This window comes from Falco peregrinus, chromosome 3 (genome assembly GCF_023634155.1).
Source record: "Falco peregrinus isolate bFalPer1 chromosome 3, bFalPer1.pri, whole genome shotgun sequence".
NCBI lineage: Eukaryota > Metazoa > Chordata > Aves > Falconiformes > Falconidae > Falco > Falco peregrinus.
This window is the reverse complement of record NC_073723.1, coordinates 110,803,030-110,826,141: the sequence shown is the minus strand read 5'-3', so window position 1 is coordinate 110,826,141 and position 23,112 is coordinate 110,803,030. Positions and strand designations below refer to the sequence as shown.

The 23,112-nt window shown below is 57.8% G+C and overlaps 3 protein-coding genes across 4 annotated transcripts in view; all 3 read left to right on the top strand.

The window, feature by feature from the left end:
• FBXO42 (F-box protein 42) overlaps window positions 1-4,274 on the top strand; it is a 48,215-nt gene extending 43,941 nt beyond the window's left edge. For both annotated transcript variants that reach the window (XM_055800059.1, XM_055800058.1), the window contains 5 exons: window positions 693-803; window positions 1,081-1,177; window positions 2,239-2,295; window positions 2,763-2,879; window positions 3,032-4,274. In XM_055800059.1, the coding sequence (XP_055656034.1) occupies window positions 693-803; window positions 1,081-1,177; window positions 2,239-2,295; window positions 2,763-2,879; window positions 3,032-4,129 (1,480 nt within the window). In that variant the 3' untranslated portion in view covers window positions 4,130-4,274. The remainder of the gene's footprint in view (window positions 1-692; window positions 804-1,080; window positions 1,178-2,238; window positions 2,296-2,762; window positions 2,880-3,031) is intronic.
• A 2,430-nt stretch (window positions 4,275-6,704) lies between these two features.
• CPLANE2 (ciliogenesis and planar polarity effector complex subunit 2) lies at window positions 6,705-8,953 on the top strand. Its single transcript, XM_055800945.1, is given in 8 exon segments — window positions 6,705-6,786; window positions 7,435-7,559; window positions 7,643-7,665; window positions 7,667-7,796; window positions 7,882-8,006; window positions 8,091-8,230; window positions 8,642-8,777; window positions 8,779-8,953. Coding segments are annotated over 7 exon segments (753 nt in total). The 5' UTR covers window positions 6,705-6,786; window positions 7,435-7,453; the 3' UTR covers window positions 8,872-8,953.
• A 1,334-nt stretch (window positions 8,954-10,287) lies between these two features.
• EPHA2 (EPH receptor A2) lies at window positions 10,288-22,688 on the top strand. The gene is given in 19 exon segments (XM_055800556.1): window positions 10,288-10,524; window positions 13,332-13,399; window positions 14,047-14,710; window positions 15,786-15,883; window positions 15,885-15,920; window positions 15,922-15,943; window positions 16,046-16,378; window positions 16,456-16,580; window positions 16,911-17,070; window positions 17,168-17,264; window positions 17,379-17,434; window positions 17,516-17,641; window positions 17,732-17,914; window positions 18,429-18,490; window positions 18,615-18,824; window positions 18,908-19,057; window positions 19,162-19,355; window positions 20,567-20,722; window positions 21,943-22,688. Coding segments are annotated over 19 exon segments (2,916 nt in total). The 5' UTR covers window positions 10,288-10,454; the 3' UTR covers window positions 22,049-22,688.
• Window positions 22,689-23,112: the final 424 nt, after the last annotated feature.

Sequence of the window (23,112 nt, the reverse complement as noted above, 5' to 3'; positions counted from 1 at the left end):
CAGTGAGACCTTTCTGAGGAAAGGAGAAGATAAAGCCTTAACTCTTGGAGGTCTTGATTTTAGTGATAGTCCAAAACTCACAGCTCCTGTGGGCCTCCAAGGGAGACGGGATAAAGCAGGTGTTTGCACCCTGAGCAGGTATCTGCACCATTTTAGAAATCTCTCTGCCTTTACAGCTCCTGGATGAAAGCATCCAGCAGTGACCAGAGAGATGGCAGGAATTTTCCTTTTCCCTTTAAACGCCATTTGGCTGGGTTCAAACCAGACTTTCTCACTGATGCTTGTGTGTGAGAAAGGAGAGAATGTTGTATCAAAGCGGCGATGGTTCCTGTTCCTCTTTTCACTGAGAACTTTTCATCATCAAAAGTGTCAATTATCCAATGCACTTTTGGGCAGTGTCGTTAACAACGCTGTAATTAAACAGCGTTGGAAATAATTCAAGGCGAACTTAATTGAAAGGGGCGATATTTCCAGCTTGGCTCTGTGACTTTGTCATGCTTTAAATATGTTTAGCACATTAGTATTTCTAATTAGTTTCGTTATTATTTGGATTTTTGGAGGTTTTCCCTGAGGTTTTCCTCTGTAACATGTTCTTGAGAACTTTGCCAGTCCCTGGGATTTTGCTTTTTGCCATTCATTTGGCACTTGCCTTTCTGACCCGATGGTGAATATCTTCCTCTCTCTTTCCCTAGGTGGAACTGCATCGTGACCACCCACGGCCCCCCTCCCATGGCAGGACACTCCTCTTGCGTTATTGAAGACAAAATGATCGTCTTTGGGGGTTCACTAGGATCTCGACAAATGTAAGTCTGGGGTGAGGGTGCCTGACAAGTGCTCTTGCAAGTGAGGAGCGTGTCGTGGTGGTCCTGGGGTAGCTCGTAGCATTTCAGAAGGAAATTTCCACAGGGTTTTGGGGTCTGCCTGCTGGCTTAGCATACCCTTCGCTTCTTTTGGCAAATCCCCTTGAGGCTTCAGCCGGCAAAAAACCCAGTTCTGCCATAAAACTCTGCCCTGAACCCATGTTTCAAATGCCCAGGGGGCCCAGTTGTATTGTCAGCGCTTGTTGTCTCGCCCTTGCAGGAGCAATGATGTCTGGGTGCTGGATCTCGAGCAGTGGGCTTGGTCCAAGCCCAACATCGCCGGGCCCAGCCCTCACCCACGAGGTGGCCAGTCTCAGGTGAGCTCTCCTTCACTAGCTCAGCACCAACACACACTGCCAAAGCTGAACCAGACAGAGCTTCATTTCCAGCTTCCAGGCAGCTCTCAGCAGGTTGCCTGAAAGCTAGCACCCGATTTCCAAGTTATCTTTGCAGCCTTTGCCCGACGGGGCCTTGTTTTCCCAAGCCATCTGTTCTGTGAGGGTGCACTTTTCATCTCCCTAACGTTTAGGCAGGTACCGTGCCATGTCTTGCACATGACTCAGAACTCTAATGAGCATTTCTAGAAAACAAATGGCTGTTTTAACCCAGCAATCATCCCCCATGGCATTTAAGATCAATCAAGTGTTATCACAGGTTGGTTTGGCTTGGGTCCCTTTTGATTGCTCCGCTTTCCTGATTCTCGGTTCAAGTGACTGTGGATTGTACCCGCTCAAAGCATGGGTCTGGCAGCACCTGTTTTATTGCCTGCCCAGGGCAGGGAGCTCGTGGGAGTCACCCAGCTTGATGCAGGTATCTCTGTTGCAGCTGCCATCCCTGCCTTCCCTTCATGGTCCCCGGGAAGATGGTCAGTGGTTCCCAGCGCGCGGTTCATCTCAGCCTAGCAGGGCACCCAGAAGAGATCGCGTGGGTCGTGCTTGAACGTGCCTTTCCACCCACTGGAAAAGGAGACTAGGGGACTAGTTCACCCACTGCCAGCATCTAACAAACATTTCTGCAAGCGTGTGCCCTCCCAGACAATCCTTCCACGTTCTCCCTTATTTGAAGAGGGGTGTTGAGTCCCCTGCGCTTTGGCTCACCTTCAGGAAGTAATTGCTCTCCTTTGTAAGAGGAACTGGTTTGCAAGCTGTTTGGGACAAGGCAGTGGGGTGAACCCTGCATCCCACTTTGCCTCAGGCACAGCAAAACCGGCTCTCCATCCCAGCTCCACTCCTCATCCCGGGGCAGACAAAATTCGGCAGCGTCTGCGCAGCTGAGAAGCCATAACCTGGCTCTCTCTGCACTTGGAGGTCTTGCAAAAAGCGCTGGGGACAGCTTCACATCCTTCCCGGTCTGAAACGCTCTTCTTTGCCTCCTCCAGATCGTAATAGACAACGAAACCATTTTAATCCTCGGTGGCTGTGGTGGTCCCAATGCAGTAAGTATCCTGGGCATGAACTGCATGTGTCTTGCCGTGACTGTGAGCCCTGGGTGCTGGACTAGGGAGAGGGGGGACTTGTCATGTTACCCAGAGAGCATTTTATTCTGCAAATCTGGGCACCCACATTTTAGATTTTCCAGAGAAGCTGTCTAGCTATTGCTACAGCTGCTTTAATTAAGAAAGAAACACCCCAGGCACTACCTGAGCAGGTCGCCAAGGTTAATTGAACCTCAGAAGAATTAATCCTGATTTTATACTGGGGTAGGAGGTGGAGGTGAAAGGATTTGTCCATGGCTGTGGTAGGGTGTAGTCACTCCTGGGTGGTCAGATCCTGATCTGGGTCACCCTTGCTCCGTCTGCAGCAGCAAAGAACTGCTCCTGCCTCCGATGGGGTGATCTCAGCAGCAAACCAGGCTCCTAAATCTCAAACCAGACTCCTAACTCTGTCCCACTTTTCTTCACAGCTGTTTAAAGACGCCTGGTTACTGCACATGCATGCGAACCCCTGGACGTGGCAGCCACTCAAGGTGGAGAATGAAGACCATGGAGCCCCGGAGCTGTGGTGCCATCCTGCCTGCAGGGTATGGACGCAGTGGGGTCTCTGCTCTCTCATACACATTCATTGATCTTTATTCCCTGCCCAGGGTGCTCCATACCCCCGAATTTTTCCCCAATACAGTACAAAGGATCATCCCGCCATCCGTAACCTATTATATCCCTGCTCCTCTTCCAGGTGGGACAGTGTGTTGTGGTCTTTAGCCAAGCCCCCAGCGGGAGAGCCCCGCTGAGCCCCAGCTTGAACTCTCGTCCTTCTCCCATCAGCGCCACGCCGCCCGCCCTGGTCCCCGAAACACGGGAATACCGTTCTCAGTCTCCCGTCAGGAACACGGACGAGGCTCCCTGTGTCAACGGCCGCTGGGGCACCTTGCGACCCAGAGCGCAGAGGCAAACCCCCTCAGGGTCCCGGGAAGGCAGCCTCTCCCCGGCTCGAGGGGACAGTTCCCCTGTACTCAACGGTGGGAGTTTATCGCCTGGAGCCCCAGCGGCTGGCGGTGCCTCCTTGGACAGCCCCGTGCAGGTTGTATCACCCAGCACGCCTTCCGCGGCTGAAGGATACGACCTAAAAGTGGGGCTTCCCCTGGCACCGCGCCGGGGATCGCTGCCGGAGCAGAAAGACCTGCGTTTGGGATCCGTCGACCTGAGCTGGGAGCAGAAACCAGCTTCCATCATCTGCCAGATGGACGGTGTGGAGGGCAGGACAGTCAGCGCGAGCGTGAGGAACCCCCCTGAGCAGACCAACGGCATCCACACGCCGCCCCACGTCGCCAGCTCCCTCCCAGGGGCTGTCTCCCCCGGCGCGCTCCGGAGGAGCTTGGAGGCCGTCAAAGCCCTCTCTTCCAAAGGCACCTCGGCTTCTGCGGCGTTGAGCCCTCCTCTGGCTTCTTCCCCAGGGTCCCCAGGTGCTGAGACGGGCTCGGCGGCGCGTCTGGGCTCTACCCAAGGCGACGGCCATTCCTTACCTCCCATCGCCCGCCGCCTGGGCCACCACCCTCCCCAGTCCCTCAACGTGGGGAAGCCTTTATACCAGAGCATGAACTGCAAACCCATGCAGATGTACGTGCTGGACATTAAAGACACCAAGGAAAAAGGACGAGTCAAATGGAAAGTGTTCAACAGCAGTTCGGTGGTGGGGCCACCCGAAACCAGTTTACACACGGTGGTGCAAGGCAGAGGGGAGTTGATCATATTCGGTGGCCTCATGGACAAGAAACAAAATGTGAAATACTATCCCAAAACAAATGCCTTGTACTTTGTGCGAGCAAAAAGATAATGCGGCCCAAGCCCTTCGCCGCCATCGCCTTCTCCCTTCCCCCCCCGGCTCTTCCCTCTCCTCTCCGAGCCCTTACTCTGTCACGCAGGCATTCAAACTGTGAATTAGGGAGAAAGAAACCAATAAAGTCCAAGCAAAACCTCCAGCGCTGCCCCGCCAGTTCCCAGTAAGACCCGACCCCAGTTAAGCAATCCATGTTTACAGGCGGGGAAGGACCCACGCCGCTGTGATCCAAGCCAAGGATTTGGGGTGAGCAGGTAGGGAAATCTGCCATCCAGTATCCTCCTGAGGTTGGTTTTCTTTTCTAGGGGTTGGGGAGGCTTCGTCTCTCTCCCAAAACTCCTCGTGGGACGTGAATAAAAGTGGGTTTATAGGAACAAACCAAACACCGCAGGCAGGAGGCTGGGAGCTTCGCGCACTGATTATTTCTGTGCTTGACTCCGTAAGGAAAACAACAGCAATACCCCGTCAGGAACCTTGCAGTGCTGCGAACCTTTGCTCAACGCAAACATGATGCCTTTTTTTTTTTTTTTTTTTGCCTTTCACCCCTTTGGCCTGCCCCTCTCATTCCTGGCCTCTGTAGGGGACCGTAAGAAGGAAGAAAGGACAGGTTTTTTTGCATCAAAATGCCAAAAATAGTAAGAATTAGCTGGGCGTTAGCATCCTGCTCTCCCTGCCCTGTGCTGGATCAGGCTTCAGGATCAGCCCTGATCCCTTCTGATCAGCAGAAACCCACACCAGTTACGCTAGAAACACCGTTATTCCCCCAAAGCTGAGAAATTCGGCTGCCCGTTCCCTTCTAGACTCGAAGGTTTTGTTTCGGTCAACAGCCCAAACCCGTTCAAGGCCAAACCAGCACCTTGTAGCCTGGGAACGTGTGGGGGTTTTTTCCAGCCAAACAGATGGATATCGGTAAATTTGAGGATGTGAGCAGCCTCAATAGCAGTAACTGCACCTCATCTTTGCACGTGCCTCCTTCCGCAAAGATTAAAACAAATTAAAATCTGAAGGGATTGGACCTGTGCGTCCTTCTGGGACAACCTCCCTCTTTCCCTTTCCCCTCAAGATGATGGGGGGGGTGGGACAAATGGGCGGATTCTGCCAGGTTTTGGTCAACAACCTCCAGCACCTGAAAAGCAGGGAACCCTCCCCAAACCGGCAGTGCCATGAAGTGGCCCCTTTTCCCCTCTTGGCTTTCTTCTGCTCTCCCCTCCATCCCCACTGAGCTTTTTGCCGGTCAGAGCCTTAAATCGCATCCCAGCCGCGTGGGGATGGGAAGGGTTTTGCTTTGTCCGCGGCATTTCCACCTCTGTAAATAAATCCCTGGTGAAAACCAACCTCTCCCACTCTAATCCCAATGTATTTGATTTGTCCGAAGGGAAGGCAAAATGCAATTTTTACCCCCAAAAACCTCAGGAGCACCTAGGGTGAGCTATGAAATATTTCTTCTCCGCTTTAAGCTTTGACGCGGGGAAGGCGGTCGGGGCTTTGGCATTGATTCCCTCCTCCCCTTTGCATGTCTTTTGTCATCCACCCCCCAAAAAAAATTAATTAAAAAAAGGGATGGATGGTGGGTTGCCACTGGGGATACATCCTTCTCCTTGCACGGAGCATCCCTGCAGGGGCATTTGGTCCCCAACCCCCCCCCCCCCCCCCCCCCCCAGTCAGCCCCAGACCTGCTGAGTGGCTGGGGCCAGCCCTCATCCGTCCCAGTCGGCCACAGAAACGCATGTTCTGTGCTCTTAACGATAAATTGATCCCAAATTTTGACACACACACACCCCCCGACACCCCACCCCCCCACCCCGTGAGCCGCTGGTGCTGTGAGCGAGGTGCATCCCACCCCCACTCAGGTGTCCCCCCCCACGTCATCGTCCTAGGCTCGGCCGAGCGGAGAAATGAAAAGTGATTTTCGGTGATATTTAAAATCTTGTGTACATTGGGGGGGAGGGGGGGTAGGCGGGGGGATTAATGAGTTCCGCCTCCCTCCGTCCTGATGAATTTTTAGCAGTTTAACAAATAAAAAGGAAAAGAAACGGATGGTTGGTCCTTTTGGGGAGGGGGTCGGGGGGTGGAAATGCCATGGAGAGAAACCCCTGCTGTGCCCCCCAAAATTCGGGGATGAAAGGGGAGATGTGGGGGCTTACTGGGTGAAAAAGGGGCAATATTTCCACCAGGGGATGTTAGAGCCATCAGTGGAGGTGGAAAAAGGGGGGGGGGGGAAAGCTGGGAGGAGGAAGGGGAGGGTTCGGAAAAAGGAGGGTAGTGCTGGAAACTGGGGACCCCAAATCCTGGCAGGGCTGGAGATGAGGGACCCCAAAGCCTGTGGGGCTGGTAACTGGGAGCAGGGACCCCAAATCCTGGCAGGGCTGGAGATGGGGGACCCCATAGCCTGTGGGGCTGGTAACTGGGGACCCCCGAGCCCGTGCGTAGGCTGGATCGGCGGCCCCGTACAGAGCAGCGCTGGGCACAGCTGCGGGCGGGCAGGCGGGGGGGGGTCCCGACCCCATAGGGTAGTGTGGGGCCGGGGATCCCCCCGGCTATAGGGACCCCCCTCCCCGGGCCACCTCTCGCGCATGCGCCGCAGCAAAGGGGCGGGGGCGCCGCGAGGCCACGCCCGGCGCGGTGACGTCACCCCGGGGCGGAAGCGGCCGCAGGTGGGGCGGCGGGGCCGAGCCTTAAAGGGGCCGCGGGGGGGGGACCCGGGGCTGCGTGCAGGGACCTACATGGGGGGGTACAGGGGGCCCGTGGGGGGTGTAGGGGTGCCGAGGGGGGACACAGGGAGCCTGGGGGGGGATGCAGAGACCCTGGGGGGGGTCAGCGACCCTATAGAGAGGTGCGGGGACTCTGGGGGGGGGGGGCACGGAGTGCTGTGGAGGGGTGCAGAGACCCTGGGGGGTGTCAAAGGACCCCGTGGGGGGGGCTGAGACCCTGGGGGGGTAATGGACCCCATGGGAGGCGTTGGGACCCTGGGGGGGGAGGGGATAAAGGACCCCCATGGTGAGTCAGAGGACCCCATAGGGGGGTGCTGAGAACCTGGGGGGGGGGGATTAGGGACCCCATGGGGGGTGCTGGAACCCTGAACCGGGGGGGTAAAGGACCCCCATGGCGGGGCAGGGACCCCATGGGGAGGTGCTGAGACCCTGGAGGGGGTGAGGCAGGGACCCCATGGTGGGGCAGGGACCCTGTGATGGGATGCTGGAACCCTGGAGGGTGCGTGCAGCCCGGGGGGGGGGAGGGTCTTAAGGGGCTCCCCCCGCTGCGGGCCGCAGTGACCCCATGGGGCAGGACCCCCCCCCCCGTAGGCCCGCTGTCGGGGGGCTCATGGCGGAGCGGGGGGGCCCGGTGCTGGAGCCCGGCTGGCTCCTCTCCCCCGCCGGCCGCCCTTACCGGGACTCCATCCTCCACAAGAACCGGCGGAGAGTGTTCGGTGAGCACCCCCCTCGCCTCCCCCCTCACCAAATTGGGGTGCCAGCCCCCCCCCAAACCCCTCATACCCCCCTTTCTCCCCAGGTCTGCTGGAGCGCCCGGTGCTGCCCCCCCCCCTTGGCCGCCCCCACTGTCACCTACAAACTCTTCGTCTCCGGCAAGAGCGGCGTGGGCAAGACGGCCTTGGTGGCCGTGCTGGCGGGGACCCCCGTGCCCCCCACCCACCATGAGACCCTGGGTACGTCTTGGGGGGACACACAGCCCCCCCTCCCGCATGTCCCCTGGGGGTGACAGTGTGTGTGGTGTGTGTGTCCCCCCCCCAGGCATTGAGGCCACCACGGTGCACTGGCCCGCCAAGCCACGCGCCAGCGGCCGCCCCGTCATCTTCCAGCTGCATTTTTGGGATTGCGGAGACGGAGCGCTGAGAAAATTCGAGCATCTGCTGCCGGTGAGGGGGGGGGGCATGGGACACACACACACAGAGGACACCCCACCCCCCCCCCCAATGATGGTGGCGTCTCCCCCTCCCCAGGCTTGTAAGGAGGAGGCGGACGCCATCCTCTTCCTCTTCTCCTTCACCGACCGCTCGTCCTTCGAGGAGCTGCCAGCCCTCATGAGCCGGGTCATCGGCCCTGACGAAGAAAACCTCGTTAAGGTGGTCGTCGGCACCAAGTATCCTTCGGGGGGCGGGGGTGTCCCTGGGGGGTCCACATCCCCCCCCAGAAGTGGGTTTGCACCCTTATAGTTCCCACCGCTTGGCATCTCGGCGGGCTGAGAACGCGCGCGCGCATCGTGACACCGATGGGTCAACTGCACCCCCCGAGTTGTAAGGGGGTTTGTACCCCCCCCCCGGGGGGGGGTCTGGGTGTTGGTGTCCCCCTTGACAGTGTGTGTCCCCCACAATAAGGGGGTTTGCACCCCCACATCTCACAGCGCTCAGCACCTTGGCAGGCTGAGACCATGCACGCTTCGTGACACCGATGCCTTGGTGCCCCCCACTTATTTGGGGGAGGGGGGGGCTGGGGGGAGATTTGGTTTTTTGGTGTTTACCTTGACCGTGTCCCCCCCCCCCCCGTGACCCAGATTCGACCTGTCCCCGCAGGCAGATGTGACAGAGGGGGATGTGGTGGCCTTCGAGGGGACCTGGGGGCTGCCGGTGCTGCGGGCGGGCAGCGGGCCGGGGCTCGGGGGGGCGGGTGGGGGGCTGGCCCGGGTCGCCCCCCCTCCTCGACGCCCTGGTTGAGAGGCTCTGGCGGCGGGACCAGATCGCTGCTGGTGTCGCCCTGGAGGATGAGGGGACCCCCCCGGCCTGAACCCCCGGGGGGTGGGGGGTGGGGAAGGTGCTTTTTGACCCAAATCCATCTTTTTCCCCCAAGAGATGCCTGAGTGCCCTGACTTGTCTGATTTGGGTGCAAGGGGATCGTGGGATTTGGGGTGCTGTGGGATGTGGGGTGCTGTGGGTGCTTTGGGATTTATGGTGCTTGGAATTTGGGGTGCTTTGGGTGCTGCACGATTTGGGGTGCTGGGAACTTGGGGTGCTGTGGGTGCTGCAGGATTTGGGGTACTTTGGGTGCTGTGGGATGTGGGGTGCTGTGGGATGTGGGGTGCTGCAGGATTTGTGGTGCTTGGAATTTGGGGTGCCTTGGGTGCTGCAGGATTTGGGGTGCTTGGAATTCGGGGTGCCGTGGGTGCTGCAGGATTTGGGGGTACTTTGGGTGCTGTGGGATGTGGGGTGCTGCAGGATTTGGGGTGCTTGGAATTTGGGGTGCCGTGGGTGCTGCGGGATGTGGGGTGCTGCAGGATTTGGGGTGCCGTGGGTGCTGCAGGATTTGGGGTGCTTGGAATTTGGGGTGCCGTGGGTGCTGCGGGATGTGGGGTGCTTTGGGGATTTGGGATGCTTTGGGTGCTGCAGGTTTTGGGGTGCTTTGGGTGCTGTGGGATTTGGAGTGCTGCAGGATTTGAGGTGCTTCGGATGCTGCAGGGTGCGGGGTGCTGGGAATTTGGGGTGCTGTGGGTGCTGAGGATGGGGTGCTATGGGTGCTGCGGGATTTGGGGTGCTGGGGTGCTGCAGTATCATGCAGATTTGGGGTGCTGGGATGGGGGTGTTGGGGGATTGGGGGTGCTGGGGCCCGATCCAGCCGCCCCGGCCCGCGCCCGGCGCAGCGGAAAAACCACATTATTTTTAGGCCGGAAAAAGCCGATTTCTGGTCCGGCCTTTTTCCGGCCCAGCGGATGCCGGGGCAGGGGTGGGGGGGCCGGCAGCCCCCCCAAACCAGCCCCCCGGGACCCCCATCCCGGAGGACCGGGGCTGGGGGGGTGGGGCTGGCGGAGGGCTGGCGAGCCAGTTACCCTCCCCCCAGTTACACCACCACCTCCCCCCAGTTACGCCCCCCGGTATCTTAACTGGTGGGTGGGGGGCGTGGCCGGTAGTAGCCCCATGGCGCCGCCCCCTGCTGCCATTGGCTGCCGACCCCCCCCGTCCCTTCCCACGCCGCTTCATGAATGAAAGGGGAGGGGGCTGGCGGGGGGGGCTTTAACCCCCTGATGACCGGAGCTGAGGAGGTGGGACACGGTGGTACGGGACCGATCCGGACACCCCACACCCACCCACCCACCCCACCCTGCGCGTGCAGCCCCGTGGGGGGTCCCACCCCCAGCTAGCCCACTCCCGATCCTCAGGCTCGGCCCCGCCCCCCCCCCCCCCCCCCCCCCCCCCCCCCCCAGTCCCATACTGGTGTGTACTGGGAGCGGCTCCTGTCCCTTTAAGAGCGGGCGTGGCCGGGTGACATCACAGGGACATGAATGAACAGGAGCGGGGTGCTCAGCCCCACACGCCCCACAGCGCTGGTTGTGCCGCCGGTTGTGGGGTGCACCCCGGCCCCCCAAGCCCCCCGCCATGGCTGGCACCCCCCCAGCCTTCACCCTCCTCTTCCTCACCGCCGTCACCCCCCTGGCAGCCGAAGAAGGTGAGCTCCGCGCTTGGGGGGGGGACACCCCAAAACCCGCTTATTGGGGTGCGGGGGGGGCTGAGAGGTTGGGGGGGCTGGGGATCCCTCAAAATAAAGGATGATGGGGGGGTGCCCCCCCCCCAAAAAAAAGGGGCACCCATGGGTGCGGCGAGCTACGGGGTGCGGGGGGAGTTAAAGAGTTAAGAAAGAGGGGAAAAAAGTTAAGAAAGAGGAAAAAATTTAAGAAAGAGGGAAAAAAGAAAGAGGGAAGAAAGTTTTAAAACTGTGGAAAGTTAGAAAAGGGGGGGGGAGAAAGCTAAAAGAGGAGGGAGGGAGGGAGAAAAGGGGGAGCTGGGAAAATAAATAAAATGGGGGGGAAAACCGAAAGTTTTGGGCAACTTTTCCCATGTGGAGCGTCCGACCGGGTCCAGCTGGTTCCCCCCGAAAAGTGGCGTTGGGGCTGGGGGGGTTTAAAGGGAATAAACCACCAAAAAGGGGGAAATTTCCCCTGAGCGGAGCGTGTGCCGCAGCCGGCGCTGGGCCGGGCAGGATCCGGCCCCGAGCTGGGAAACAATGTCAGGAAAACCCCAAAAAGCTGGGAAAAACAAGCGGCGTCCTGGCCTCCACCTCGCAGCCTTCCCCGGCTGGGTTCTGAGCTCACTTTGGAGGGATCGGGGGGAAAAAAAAGGGGGAAAGTCACTTTTTTAATATATACATTTAATTAAAAAAAAAAAAAGGTTGCTAAAAATTCTGTCCAAAGGGTTTAATCTGTTGCTTTCGAGGGAAAAAAGGAAGGATCCAGCCCCGACTGTAAATAAATTGGAGGCTGGCGGGGGGATTTGGGATGGAAAATACCTTCCTAAAAAATAAAAATGGGGTAAAAAAAACTAAAATGAGGATTTTTTTTAAGTGCTGGGGGGAAGGTGGAGGTGGGGACCCTCACCCGACCTGCAGGAGTTGGGGCACGTTCCCGAGGTGCCAATTCCCGGGAGGGATCCGTGGCGGATTCTTGGGTCGAAAACTGCAAAAAAGGGGGAAGTGTTGGGAGAGTAGCGGGATTGGGGAGGGGGGGGTTCTTCCCATTGCTTGGGCAGGGCAAAATCCGGTGGGATGGGGCAGCTGGGGGGTGCTGGGCGCCCTGACTGGATCCTTGTGCCACTTGGTCTGAGGTTTGGGGGGTCCCTGAGGGTGGGGAGGGGGACGAGGGAATGGGACAGGATTAGGATGGGGACGGGATGGGAGTAGGAGGGGGTGGGATTTGGATTCATTTTGGGATTGGGATTCAGAGTAAGACTGGGATGGGGATGGGACTGGGATTGGATTTGGGATGAGATTGGGATTGAGATGAGGATGGGGACAGGATTGGGATGGGATAGGGACAGGATGGCGATGGGCTGGAAAATGCAGTTGGGGACAGGGATAAGGATGTGGCTGGGGATGGGACGGGGATGCAGGTGTGGGGTGCGGTGGTGGTGGTGGTGGCACCAGCAGGGACAGTGCAGGTGGGGACAGTGACAATGGTGCAGGGGCTGCAGGTGGTGGCAGGGACAGTGGCGGGGCTGCAGGTTGGGGTGGAGGTGGTGGTGATGGCCGTGGTGATGGCCAGGGTGACGGTGGCGCTGGAGGTGACGAAGCCGCGGTGATGGCCACGGCCATGCTGCTGGTGGCAGTGGAGATGGTGATGCCGATGGCAATGGCAGGGTGGGTGGAGGTGGCACCGGGGATGGGGGTTCAGATGCCGATGGTGATGGCACCGGAGGTGCTGACAGCACCAGTGGCCCTGGGCATGGGTGCGCCCTTGGGTGCTGCACCCCTTGACTCAACAGCCGCAGCCCCGGGTCTGTCCCCTGACTCGCCCCCGCCATGCCCGGGGGGGGACACCCCACCAGCTCGGCTCACGCGCCAGCCCCCCGCCGGCTTTCCGCTCTCCGGAGGCTCGGGGGGGATTTCCAGCTGCAGGAAAGCCGGGATATCCGCCCCAGCATCCTTCCTGACCCGGGCACGGTGGGGGGGATGACAGAGCCACATGCGTGTGTGTCCCCCAAGCAGGTTCTTGGGGTTCCCCTCCCTAGACTTTACCCTCTTGGGGCATGTCACGAGCTCGCCCGTTCTCAGCCAAGGAGGTTGGCGGGGGGGCATCCATCCTCGAAACTCCCCCACCCCACTGGGACCCATCCTGTGAACCCAGGCGTCCGGGCACATTCCTGGGGGGTGATTCACCAAGGGGGGGGGGCACCCGTCAGCACTTCCCTCCCGGCCTCCTCTTCCTCTCCCAGGCGCTGGATCCAGCCACCGCCCTCACGGGCAGCCGGCATGTCCCGGCAGGTCTGCCTGCCCTCGCGCCCTGCAGAGCTCTGCGCGGGTTCCCCTCTTTTGGGGGAAGCCCTGGGGGTCTTCTGGGGGGGTTCCCAGGCGAATCCATTGGGAACAGGGGTCCTGGAGGTATCTGGGGCTCCCGGGAGTGTTTGCAGGTCCTAGGACATCTACGGGGACTGGGTGCATCCGTGGGTCCTGGGGACATCCATGGGTCCTGGATGCATCTGTGGGTCCCAGGGACATCCCATGGGTTGCAATGGCATTTGTGGGTCCCAGGGGTATATACATGGATCCTGGGGGACACCCATGGGTCCCAGAGGCATCTGTGGGTCCCAGGGACATACACATAGCTTGCAGTGGCATTTGTGGGTCCCAGGGATATATACATTGTACCTGGGGGACATCCATGGGTCCCAGGGGTGCATTGGTGGCACCTGCAGGTCCTGGGGCCACCCGTGGGTCCTGGTGGCATCTCTTACCCCGCTAAAGCCCCTCTCCTCTCCCCGCAGTGGTCCTGCTGGACTTCGCCAAGGCACAGGGGGAGCTGGGCTGGCTGACCCAGCCCTACGGCAAAGGGGTGAGCACTGGGGGACCCGGCGTCCAGCACCACCCCGAGAGCCCACGCTGGGCACTGGGACTTCCATGGGGACAAGGACATCCATGGGGATGGAGACCTCCATGGGGATAGGGATGGAGATGGGGACCCCCATAGGGACAGGGACCTCCGTGGGGATGGGGCCACTCGTGAGGATGGGGGCATCCATTGGGTTGGGGACATATATTGGGATGGGGACACCTGTAGAGATGGACATGGTGACATCCACAGGGTTGAGGACCTCCATGGGGACAGGAACATCCATGGGGAGGGGATCACCCAGAGATGGAAATGGAGAGGGGGACATCCATGGCAATGGAGACCTCCATGGGGATTGGGTTGGGGATGTCCACGTGGATGGGGACGGGCATGGGGACATCCACAGGGTTGGGGACCTCCATGGGGACAGGGACATCCATGGGGATTGGGTTGGGGATATCCATGTAGATGGGGACAGGCACATCCATGGGGACATCCACAGGGTTGGGGACATTCACTGGGATGGGAACCTCCACTGGGATGGGCTTGGGGACCTCCACGGTGACAGGGACATCCACGGGGACCAGGAGCACCGCCCCCCTGCCTCAGTTTCCCCCCCCCCCAGCACCCGTTTCTCTCTCGGGGGGCAGTGGGACCTGCTGCAGAACGTGCTGAACGACTCCTTGATCTACATCTACTCGGTGTGCAACGTGCTGGAGGGCGAGCAGGAGAACTGGCTCCGCACCAACTGGATCTACCGCGGTGTGGCCCAACGCATCTTCATCGAACTCCAATTCACCGTCCGCGACTGCAACAGCTTCCCCACCGCTGGCGGCGGCTCCTGCAAGGAGACCTTCAACCTCTACTATGCCGAATCCGACGTGGATTACGGCACCAACTTCCAGAAGAGACAGTTCAAGAAGATCGACACCATCGCGCCGGATGAAATCACCGTCCAGGATGATTTTGCTTCCCGGAATGTTAAACTCAACGTTGAGGTCCGATCGGTGGGACCTCTCCGTCGGAAAGGTTTCTACTTGGCTTTCCAGGATTTGGGAGCGTGCGTGGCGTTGCTTTCCGTTCGGATTTATTACAAGAGGTGCCCGGCTGTTTTACGGGGGATGGCTCGCTTCCCCGAGACGGTGGCCGGTGTCGACTCGCAGACCTTGGCCGAGGTGCGGGGAAGGTGCGTGGAGGAGGCGGTGGCTGAGCAGGCGCCTGCGCTGCACTGCAACGCTGACGGCGAGTGGCTGGTGCCCATCGGGGAGTGCCTGTGCCGCGCTGGCTATGAGAAAGCGGGAGAGACTTGCCAAGGTAAGGTGAAGTGGGATGGAGGGGCTGAGGAGCCATGGAGGGGGGGGGGGATGTACTGGCTCGATGCGTGCCAGGGGGTAGAAGGCGAGGGGGGGGCAGAGAAATGGGCTGTTGGTCCCAAAATTCCCCATCCTGCATCCTCAACCCGGAACATCACTAGTGCAGCGAGTGCAGCAGGGCTCAGCCAGGAGGGGGGTGGGCGGGGGGGGGGGGTCCCAGTAATAATAGAAGCTGCAAAAATAAGGTGAAATACCCTAAAATCCCCACTCTGGGTCGGAAAAATGGGCTGTTGGCCCCAAAATTCCCTATCCTGGATCCTCGACCTGGAGCATCACTAGTGCAGTGAGCGTGGCAGGGCTCAGCCAGGAGGGGAGTGGGCTGGGGGGGTCCCAGTAGTAAAGAAGCTGCAAAAATAAGGTGAAATACCCTAAAATCCCCACTCTGGGTCGGAAAAATGGGCTGTTGGCCCCAAAATTCCCCATCCTGGATCCTCGCCCCAGAGCATCATTAGTGCAGCGAGTGCAGCAGGGCTCAGCCGGGAGGGGAGTGGGCTGGGGGGGTCCCAATAATAATAGAAGCTGCTAAAATAAGGTAAAATACCCTAAAATCCCCACTCTGGGTCAGAAAAATGGGCTGTTGGCCCCAAAATTCCCCGTCCTGGATCCTTGACCTGGAGCATCACTAGTGCAGCGAGTGCAGCAGGGCTCAGCCGGGAGGGGGGTGGGCTGGGGGGGTCCCAGTAATAATAGAAGCTGCAAAAATAAGGTGAAATACCCTAAAATCCCCAATTTGGGTTGGAGAAATGGGCTGTTGGCCCCAAAATTCCTCATCCTGGATCCTCGCCCCAGAGCATCACTAGTGCAGCGAGTGCAGCAGGGCTCAGCCGGGAGGGGAGTGGGCTGGGGGGGGTCCCAATAATAAAGAAGCTACAAAATAAGGTGAAATACCCTAAAATCCCCACTCTGCGTGCTTGGGAGGGTGATGCACCCCAAAACCCGTCTGGGTGAGGATGCTGTGAGTGGGGAGGGGGACTTGGGGGTCTCACCGGTGTCACTGTGTGTGTCTCCCCTCCCAGCTTGCCCCCCCGGCTCCTTCAAGGCCACCGTGTCCCCCGAGGGCTGCCAGCCCTGCCCGCCCCACACCCTGCCCTCCCCTGCTGCCGCCGCCACCTGCCCCCTGCCAGGACGGCTTCTTCCGCGCCCCCACCGACCCCCCCCGCCGACCCCTGCACCCGTAAGTGACCTTTTTTTTTGGGGGGAGTGGGGGGAAACTGAGGCACGGTGTGGCCATCCCTCCCCCTGACCTCCCCTCCCTGCTCTCTGTCCCCCCTCCCAGGTCCCCCCTCGCCCCCCCAAGGTGTCACAGCTGTGGGGCTGGGGGCCACGGTGCAGCTGCGTTGGTCCCCCCCTGCTGACCCCGGCGGCCGTAGGGATGTCACCTACAGCGTCACCTGTGAGCAGTGCTGGCCGGAGAGCGGGGAGTGCCGTCCCTGCGACGGGGGGCTCCGCTATTCACAGCCCCCCCGGGGGTTGACGGGGACGGGGGTCACCGTCACCGACCTGGAGCCACATGTCAACTACACCTTCACCGTCGAAGCCCAGAATGGCGTGTCACCCTACAGCCACCACCGTAGTGTAGCCACCACCACCATCAGCGTCAACCAGACGGGTAAGGGGCCACCAGCATCTCCCACATCTTCCCTCCATCGTGGGGACACCTCCCTGATGTCACTGTCCCCACGGCAGAGCCACCTCGGGTGACATCGGTGAGCCTGGATGGACGGACGGCCACCAGCTTGGTCCTCTCCTGGACGGTGCCACCGCGGCAGCAGAGTAGGGTCTGGAAGTACGAGGTCACCTACAGCAAGAAGGTCTGTCCTGTGTCTCAGCTTCAGCCCACCACCCCTAAATCCATCATCCCCATCCTTGTGTGTCCCCTCTGTCCATGTCACCTCCATCCTTACCCATATCCGTGTCACCTCCATCCTTACCCCCATCCGTGTCACCTCCATCCTTACCCACACCTGTGTCACCTCTCCATCCATGTCACCTCTCCATCCGTGTCACCTCTCCATCCGTGTCACCATTCCATCCATGTCACCATTCCATCCCTGTCACCATTCCATCCCTGTCACCTCCATCCTCACCCCATCCATCTGCGTCACCTCCACCCCTGTCACCCCCGTCCCCTGTGTCCCCAGGTGGATGAGAACAGCTACTCAGTGCTGCGCTGCGAGGGCACCTCCGTCACCCTCCCCAAGTTGTCCCCTGCCACCGCCTACGTGGTGCGGGTCCAGGCGCTCACCCCGGACGGCCACGGTGCCTACAGCCCCCAGCACGAGTTCGAGACCCTGCCCGAGGGTGAGGATCTCGGGGCGGGGGGGGGGGCAGGATTGTGGGGTGCAGGGTCCAGGGTGTGCATGGTTCACCCCAACTCCCCCCCAAACTGTCCCTGCAGGCACCGAGGCCATGGCATCCACCGCTGTCATCAGCGGCTCCGTCGCTGGTGTCATCTTTGTAGTCCTCCTCTTGGCCATTCTCTACATCCTCCGGCGGTAAAGTGATAAAAAAACCCCAACCCTCCCCAAAGAAACCCCAAAATACCATTTTTTCCACCACAAGGATGAGCGAGGGGTAATTTTGGGGGGCAAAATGCTGCTTTTTTGCAGGAGGAGGAGGTCACGGCCACGCCAGTCTGCCGAGGATGTCTACTTCTCCAAGTCAGGTGAGCAATGGGACAGTGGGGTCAACAGGGATGGGTGGGGGGTGACATGGGTTCTGACCCCCCCCCCCCATCACCCCGCAGACCAGCTGAAGCCCCTCAAGACCTACGTTGACCCACACACCTACGAAGACCCCAACCAAGCCATGCTCAAGTTCACCACCGAGATCCCTCCATCTTCCATCACCCGCCAGAAGGTCATCGGCGCTGGTAGGTCCTTGGGTGGCTTTGTCACCCCAAAGACACCCTAAAGTTGAACCAGGATGGGGGGGGTTAAACGTCCCCCCTCCCTCCGAGCAGGTGAATTTGGGGAGGTCTACAAGGGCACCCTGAAGCGTGGTAAGAAGGAGGTGCCGGTGGCCATCAAGACCTTGAAGGTGGGCTACACGGAGAAGCAACGGGTGGACTTCTTGAGCGAAGCGACCATCATGGGCCAGTTCTGCCACCACAACATCATCCGCCTGGAAGGGGTCGTCTCCAAGTGTGAGTCTCGTGTGTGTCCCCCAACCCCCCCCTCCCAAGTTTCCCTTGAAAACACCCCAAAAACCACTATATAAAAATATGGTGTTTTGAGCAACAAGGTTTTCAGGGGGTTGGGGGTTTTGGAGGCTTTTCTGGGGGGGCATTGTGCTTTTGGGGGGCGGACACTTGGGGGTTTGTGGGTTTCTATTTTGAGGGGGTGTTTGTTTTGTTGGGGGGTGGGGGTTTTAGGGTTTTCTTGGGGGAGGTGTGAGGTTTTTTGGGGGTGCTTGTGGGATTTTGGGGGCTGTGGGGGGGTTCAGAAGTTTTGGGGTTGAGCTTTTGGGGAGTTGGGGGGTGGGGTTTTTTTAGTTTTTGGGGGCAGGGCTGGTTTTTTGGGGGGAGTTGGGGATTTTGGAGGGGGTTGGGTGTTTTGGGGGTTTTTGTTTTGGAGGGGTTGGGTTTTGGGGGGGGGGGGGGATTTGGGGGAGGGGTTTTACCCATTTTGAGTCTTTTTCTTTATTATGATTTCATACAGACAAACCCTTCATGATCATCACGGAGTACATGGAGAACGGCGCGCTGGATAAATTCCTGCGGGTAGGTGAAGCGTGGTGGCAACATCCCCTCCGGGCAAAGATTACCGGGTGGTGGAACCACCAAAACTCATCGCGGGAGGTGGGATGAGAGGTGGATTTGAGGCTGGATTCTCCCCTTTCCCCAGGAAAAACAGGGGGAATTCGGTGTCATCCAGCTGGTGGGGATGTTGCGGGGCATCGCCGCCGGCATGAAGTACTTGGCCAACATGAATTATGTCCACCGGGATCTGGCCGCCCGGAATATCTTGGTGAACAGCAACCTGGTGTGCAAAGTGTCCGATTTTGGGCTTTCACGGGTGTTGGAAGACGACCCCGAAGCCACCTACACCACCAGCGTAAGTGCCACCAAGGGCTGGGCTGGCTTGGCCGCGGTAGGGGGGGGTTGGGGGGTGCAGGGTTGACCCCGACGTTGCCGTAGGGGGGGAAGATCCCCATCCGCTGGACGGCGCCCGAAGCCATCTCCTACCGCAAGTTCACCTCTGCCAGCGACGTCTGGAGCTACGGCATCGTCATGTGGGAGGTGATGTCCTACGGCGAGCGCCCATACTGGGAGCTCTCAAACCACGAGGTGAGCACCCCCCTCCTCCAACACTGATTTTGGCGAGGGGGGGGCTTGTTAAACAGCCAGCTTTTTGGGAGGGGACGCACCACTCAACCTCCTTCTCCTGGTAGGTGATGAAGGCCATCAACGAGGGCTTCCGCCTGCCGGCGCCCCTGGATTGTCCCTCTGCCATCTACCAGCTGATGATGCAGTGCTGGCAGCAGGAGCGCAGCCGGCGCCCCAGGTTTGCCGATATCGTCAGCATCCTCGACAAGCTCATCCGCGCCCCCGACTCCCTTAAGGCGCTGGCAGACTTCGACCCCCGGTGAGCACCGAGAGCTGGCCCGGGGCGAGGAGGGGGGGCGAAGAGGGGGGAGGAAAGGGGGGTGCAGGTTGCACTGTCGCACCCTTGCATGCTCCTGTGCGCCTTGGCAGGTTTTGGAGCGCTGCAGGGGGGTTTCACATTGCTTTTTGCAGGTTTGCACTCTTGCACTGGGTTCTGCATCTTGGCGTTCTTGCGTTGCTCTGTGCATCTCCGCATTTTTGTGTTTGGGTTTTGCACCTCTGCATTCTTGCGTCGCTTTTTGCACCTCTGCATTCTTGCGTCGCTTTTTGCACCTCTGCATTCTTGCGTCGCTTTTTGCACCTCTGCATTCTTGCGTCGCTTTTTCTAGCTCTGCGTTTCTGCATTGCTTTTTGCAACTTTGCATTCCTGCGTGCTCTTTTGCATCGTGGCATTCCTGCACTCCTTTTTGGGTCTCGGCATTTTTGCACTGGTTTTGCATTCTTGCATTGGGTCTTGCATCTCTGCATGGTGGCGCGTTTCTTTGCATCTGTGCTTTGTAATTTTTTTATTTTGTAGTTTTATATTCCTGCATTCTTTTCTAGACCTTTGCTCTTTTTAATTGATTTTGCAGCTTTTCATTGTGGTTTTTTTCTGCTTTTTTGCATCTGTGCATTTTCGCTTTTTTTTCCCCTTTGGCATTTTTGCATTGTTTCTTGCTTTTTTAGTGTTCTTGCCTCATTTTTTGCATTTCCACTTTTTCCATTACTCTTCGCATCTTCACCTTTCTGCCTTCTTTTTTACATCTGGGCACTTTCGCATCACCTCTCACTTTTTTTGCACTGTTTGCGTTATACTTTTGCTTTCCAGCATTCCGTTTTGCATTGAGCTGTTGCCTTTTTGCATCTTGGCATTGGGGCATTGCTTGGTGCATTTCTGCATCTTGACATTTAGGTGTTGCTTTTTTGCATTTGTGCTTTTTAATTTTTGCATTCTCCATTGCTGCATCATTTTTGCATCGTTCCATTTCTGCATAAATTTTTTGCATCGTTCTGTTTCTGCATTATTTTTGCATCCTGCCACTTTTGCATCATTTTCCCCCTCCTGTCGTTTCTGCACCCCCCCATTATTTTTTTTTTTTTTTTGCATCTTCCCCCTTCTGCATTATTTTTTGGTGTCCTTCCATTTTCACATTGTTTTTGCACCCTCCCACTTCTGCACCATTTCTGCACCCCCCGTTCCCGCCCCGCCAGGGTCTCCATCCGCCTGCCCAGCACCAGTGGCTCAGAGGGAGTCCCCTTCCGCTCCGTCCCCGAGTGGCTGGAGTCCATTAGGATGCCCCAGTACACGGAGCACTTCATGGCCTCGGGCTACAGCACCATCGAGAAGGTCCTGCAGATGACCAGCGAGTGAGTCCACATCCCCGTGGTATCCCCATACTGTCCCATGATGTCCCTGTGGTGTCCCCATACTGTCCCCATAGCATCCTCATACTATGTCCTTGGTGTCCTCGTACTGTCCCCATGGTGTCCTCATAGTGTCTCTGAGGTGTCCCCATCCCATACTCACAGTGTCCTCATGCTATATCCATGGTGTCCCTATGGCATCCTCATACTAGATCCATGGTGTCCCCCTACCGCATCCATGGTGTCCCCATACCATCCCCATGGATCCTCGTACTAGATCCATGGTGTCCCCTACTGCATCCATGGTGTCCCCATGGTGTCCTTATGGATCCTCATACTAGGTCCATGGTCCCCCCTACTGCATCCATGGTGTCCGTGTGGTGTCCCCATGGATCCTCATACTAGGTCCATGGTCCCCCCTGCTGCATCCATGGTGTCCCTGTGGTGTCCCCTTGGTGTCCCTATGGATCCTCATACTAGATCCATGGTGTCCCTGTGGTGTCTGTGTCCCCATGGTGTCCCTATGGATCCTCATACTAGATCCATGGTGTCCCCCTACTGCATCCATGGTGTCCCTATGGATCCTCATACTAGATCCATGGTGTCCCCCTACTGCATCCATGGTGTCCCTATGGATCCTCATACTAGATCCATGGTGTCCCCCTACTGCATCCATGGTGTCCCTATGGATCCTCATACTAGATCCATGGTGTCCCCCTACTGCATCCATGGTGTCCCTATGGATCCTCATACTAGATCCATGGTGTCCCCCTACTGCATCCATGGTGTCCCTATGGATCCTCATACTAGATCCATGGTGTCCCCCTACTGCATCCATGGTGTCCCCATGGCGTCCCTATGGATCCTCATACTAGATCCATGGTGTCCCTGTGGTGTCCCTATGACATCCTCATTCTAGATCCATGGTGTCCCCCTACTGCATCCATGGTGTCCCCGTGGTGTCCCTGTGGTGTGTCCCCATGCTGTCCCCTCTGGCTGCCACCCAGGGACAGGAATCCACATCCCGCGGATGGCCCGAGGGACCCGTTCCCTCTAGGATCCGCCCAGAGATGCAGAGCCGTGTCCATCCAGCTGTCCCCAGCAGTGGGGCTGTTGGGGGGACACGAGCCCCAAAACGGGGCGGGGGGGGACACGCCCACGGCTCTTCCCACCCCAATAACCATCATTATTTATTTGCTTCCTCCCCCCACCCTTATCCCCAGCGACATCAAGAAAATCGGGGTGCGCCTGCCGGGGCACCAGAAGCGCATCGCCTACAGCCTGCTGGGGCTGCAGGAGCAGCTCGGGGCCGGGGGGGTCCCCATTTAACCCCCCCCCCAATACTTGAAAGCAACCAAATGAAGACACACACACCCCTCCTCCTCCCCGAGGGGTTTATTTATTATTTCTATTATTATTTTGGTTTTTTTATAGTATTATTATTATTATCATCCCCGGGGTTGGGGATTGAAACAGGTGTCACCCCCCATCCTCCCCCCTCCCCCCCCAAAAAAAAAAATGCCAAAAATTAAATTTCAAGCTCTTTGGGGGCTGGGCGAGGTGTTTTGGGGGGTTCCTCTTTTTTTTCTACATTTCAAGAAAAAAAACAAGGGCTCAGCCCCCACACTGGCTTATTTTTGCTTTTTTCTCCCTATTTATTCCTCTCCCACCGGGTTTTTGGGTGGGTTGTTTTTTTTTCTCCCCCTTTAACGCTGATCTGCCAGTGTTACCTTTTCCTTTTGTTTTTTAACCTAATTTATTCTATTTTTATATATTTATTGCAAGGAAGCAAAGGTCATGTCAGATTTTTGAGAGCAAAAAGGGGGATTTTTTTTTTAAAAAAAAAAAAAAAAAAACAACAAAAAACCCGGATCCCCATTCCCGTCGTCCCCCTCCTTTTCATTTATTTTCAGGGGTTTGGGGGATTTTTGTGGGGTTTTGATTAAAATAAAATTGTGGTTTTTCTGTTTTCTAAAATACTGTCATTTCCCACTGGCTCACTGGGACCACAGGAATTGGGGGGGCAGAGAGATGGGGGCTTTTCCTCATTTTAGGGGTCTTTTAAGGGGTTTTAAAGGATTTTAAAGGAGTTTTTAAGAAGTTCAGAGGGATTTTAAGAATTTTTGAAGGGGGTTTGAGGAGGGGGTTTTAGGGGTCTTAAGGAGTTTAAAGGATTTTCAAAGGTTTTCAGGGGGTTCAAGGCAGATTTTAAGGGTTTTTCAGGATTTTTTAAGGGGGTTTTAGGGGTTTTTAAGGGTTTAGGTTGGTTCTGTTTTTAAGGGAGGTTTAAGGGGATTTATGGGAGGGTTTAGGGGTTTTAAGGTGTTGTAAGGAGTTTTTTAAAGGGGTTTTAAAAGCATTTTTAAGGGGGTTTGAGGGTGGGGTTTTAAAGG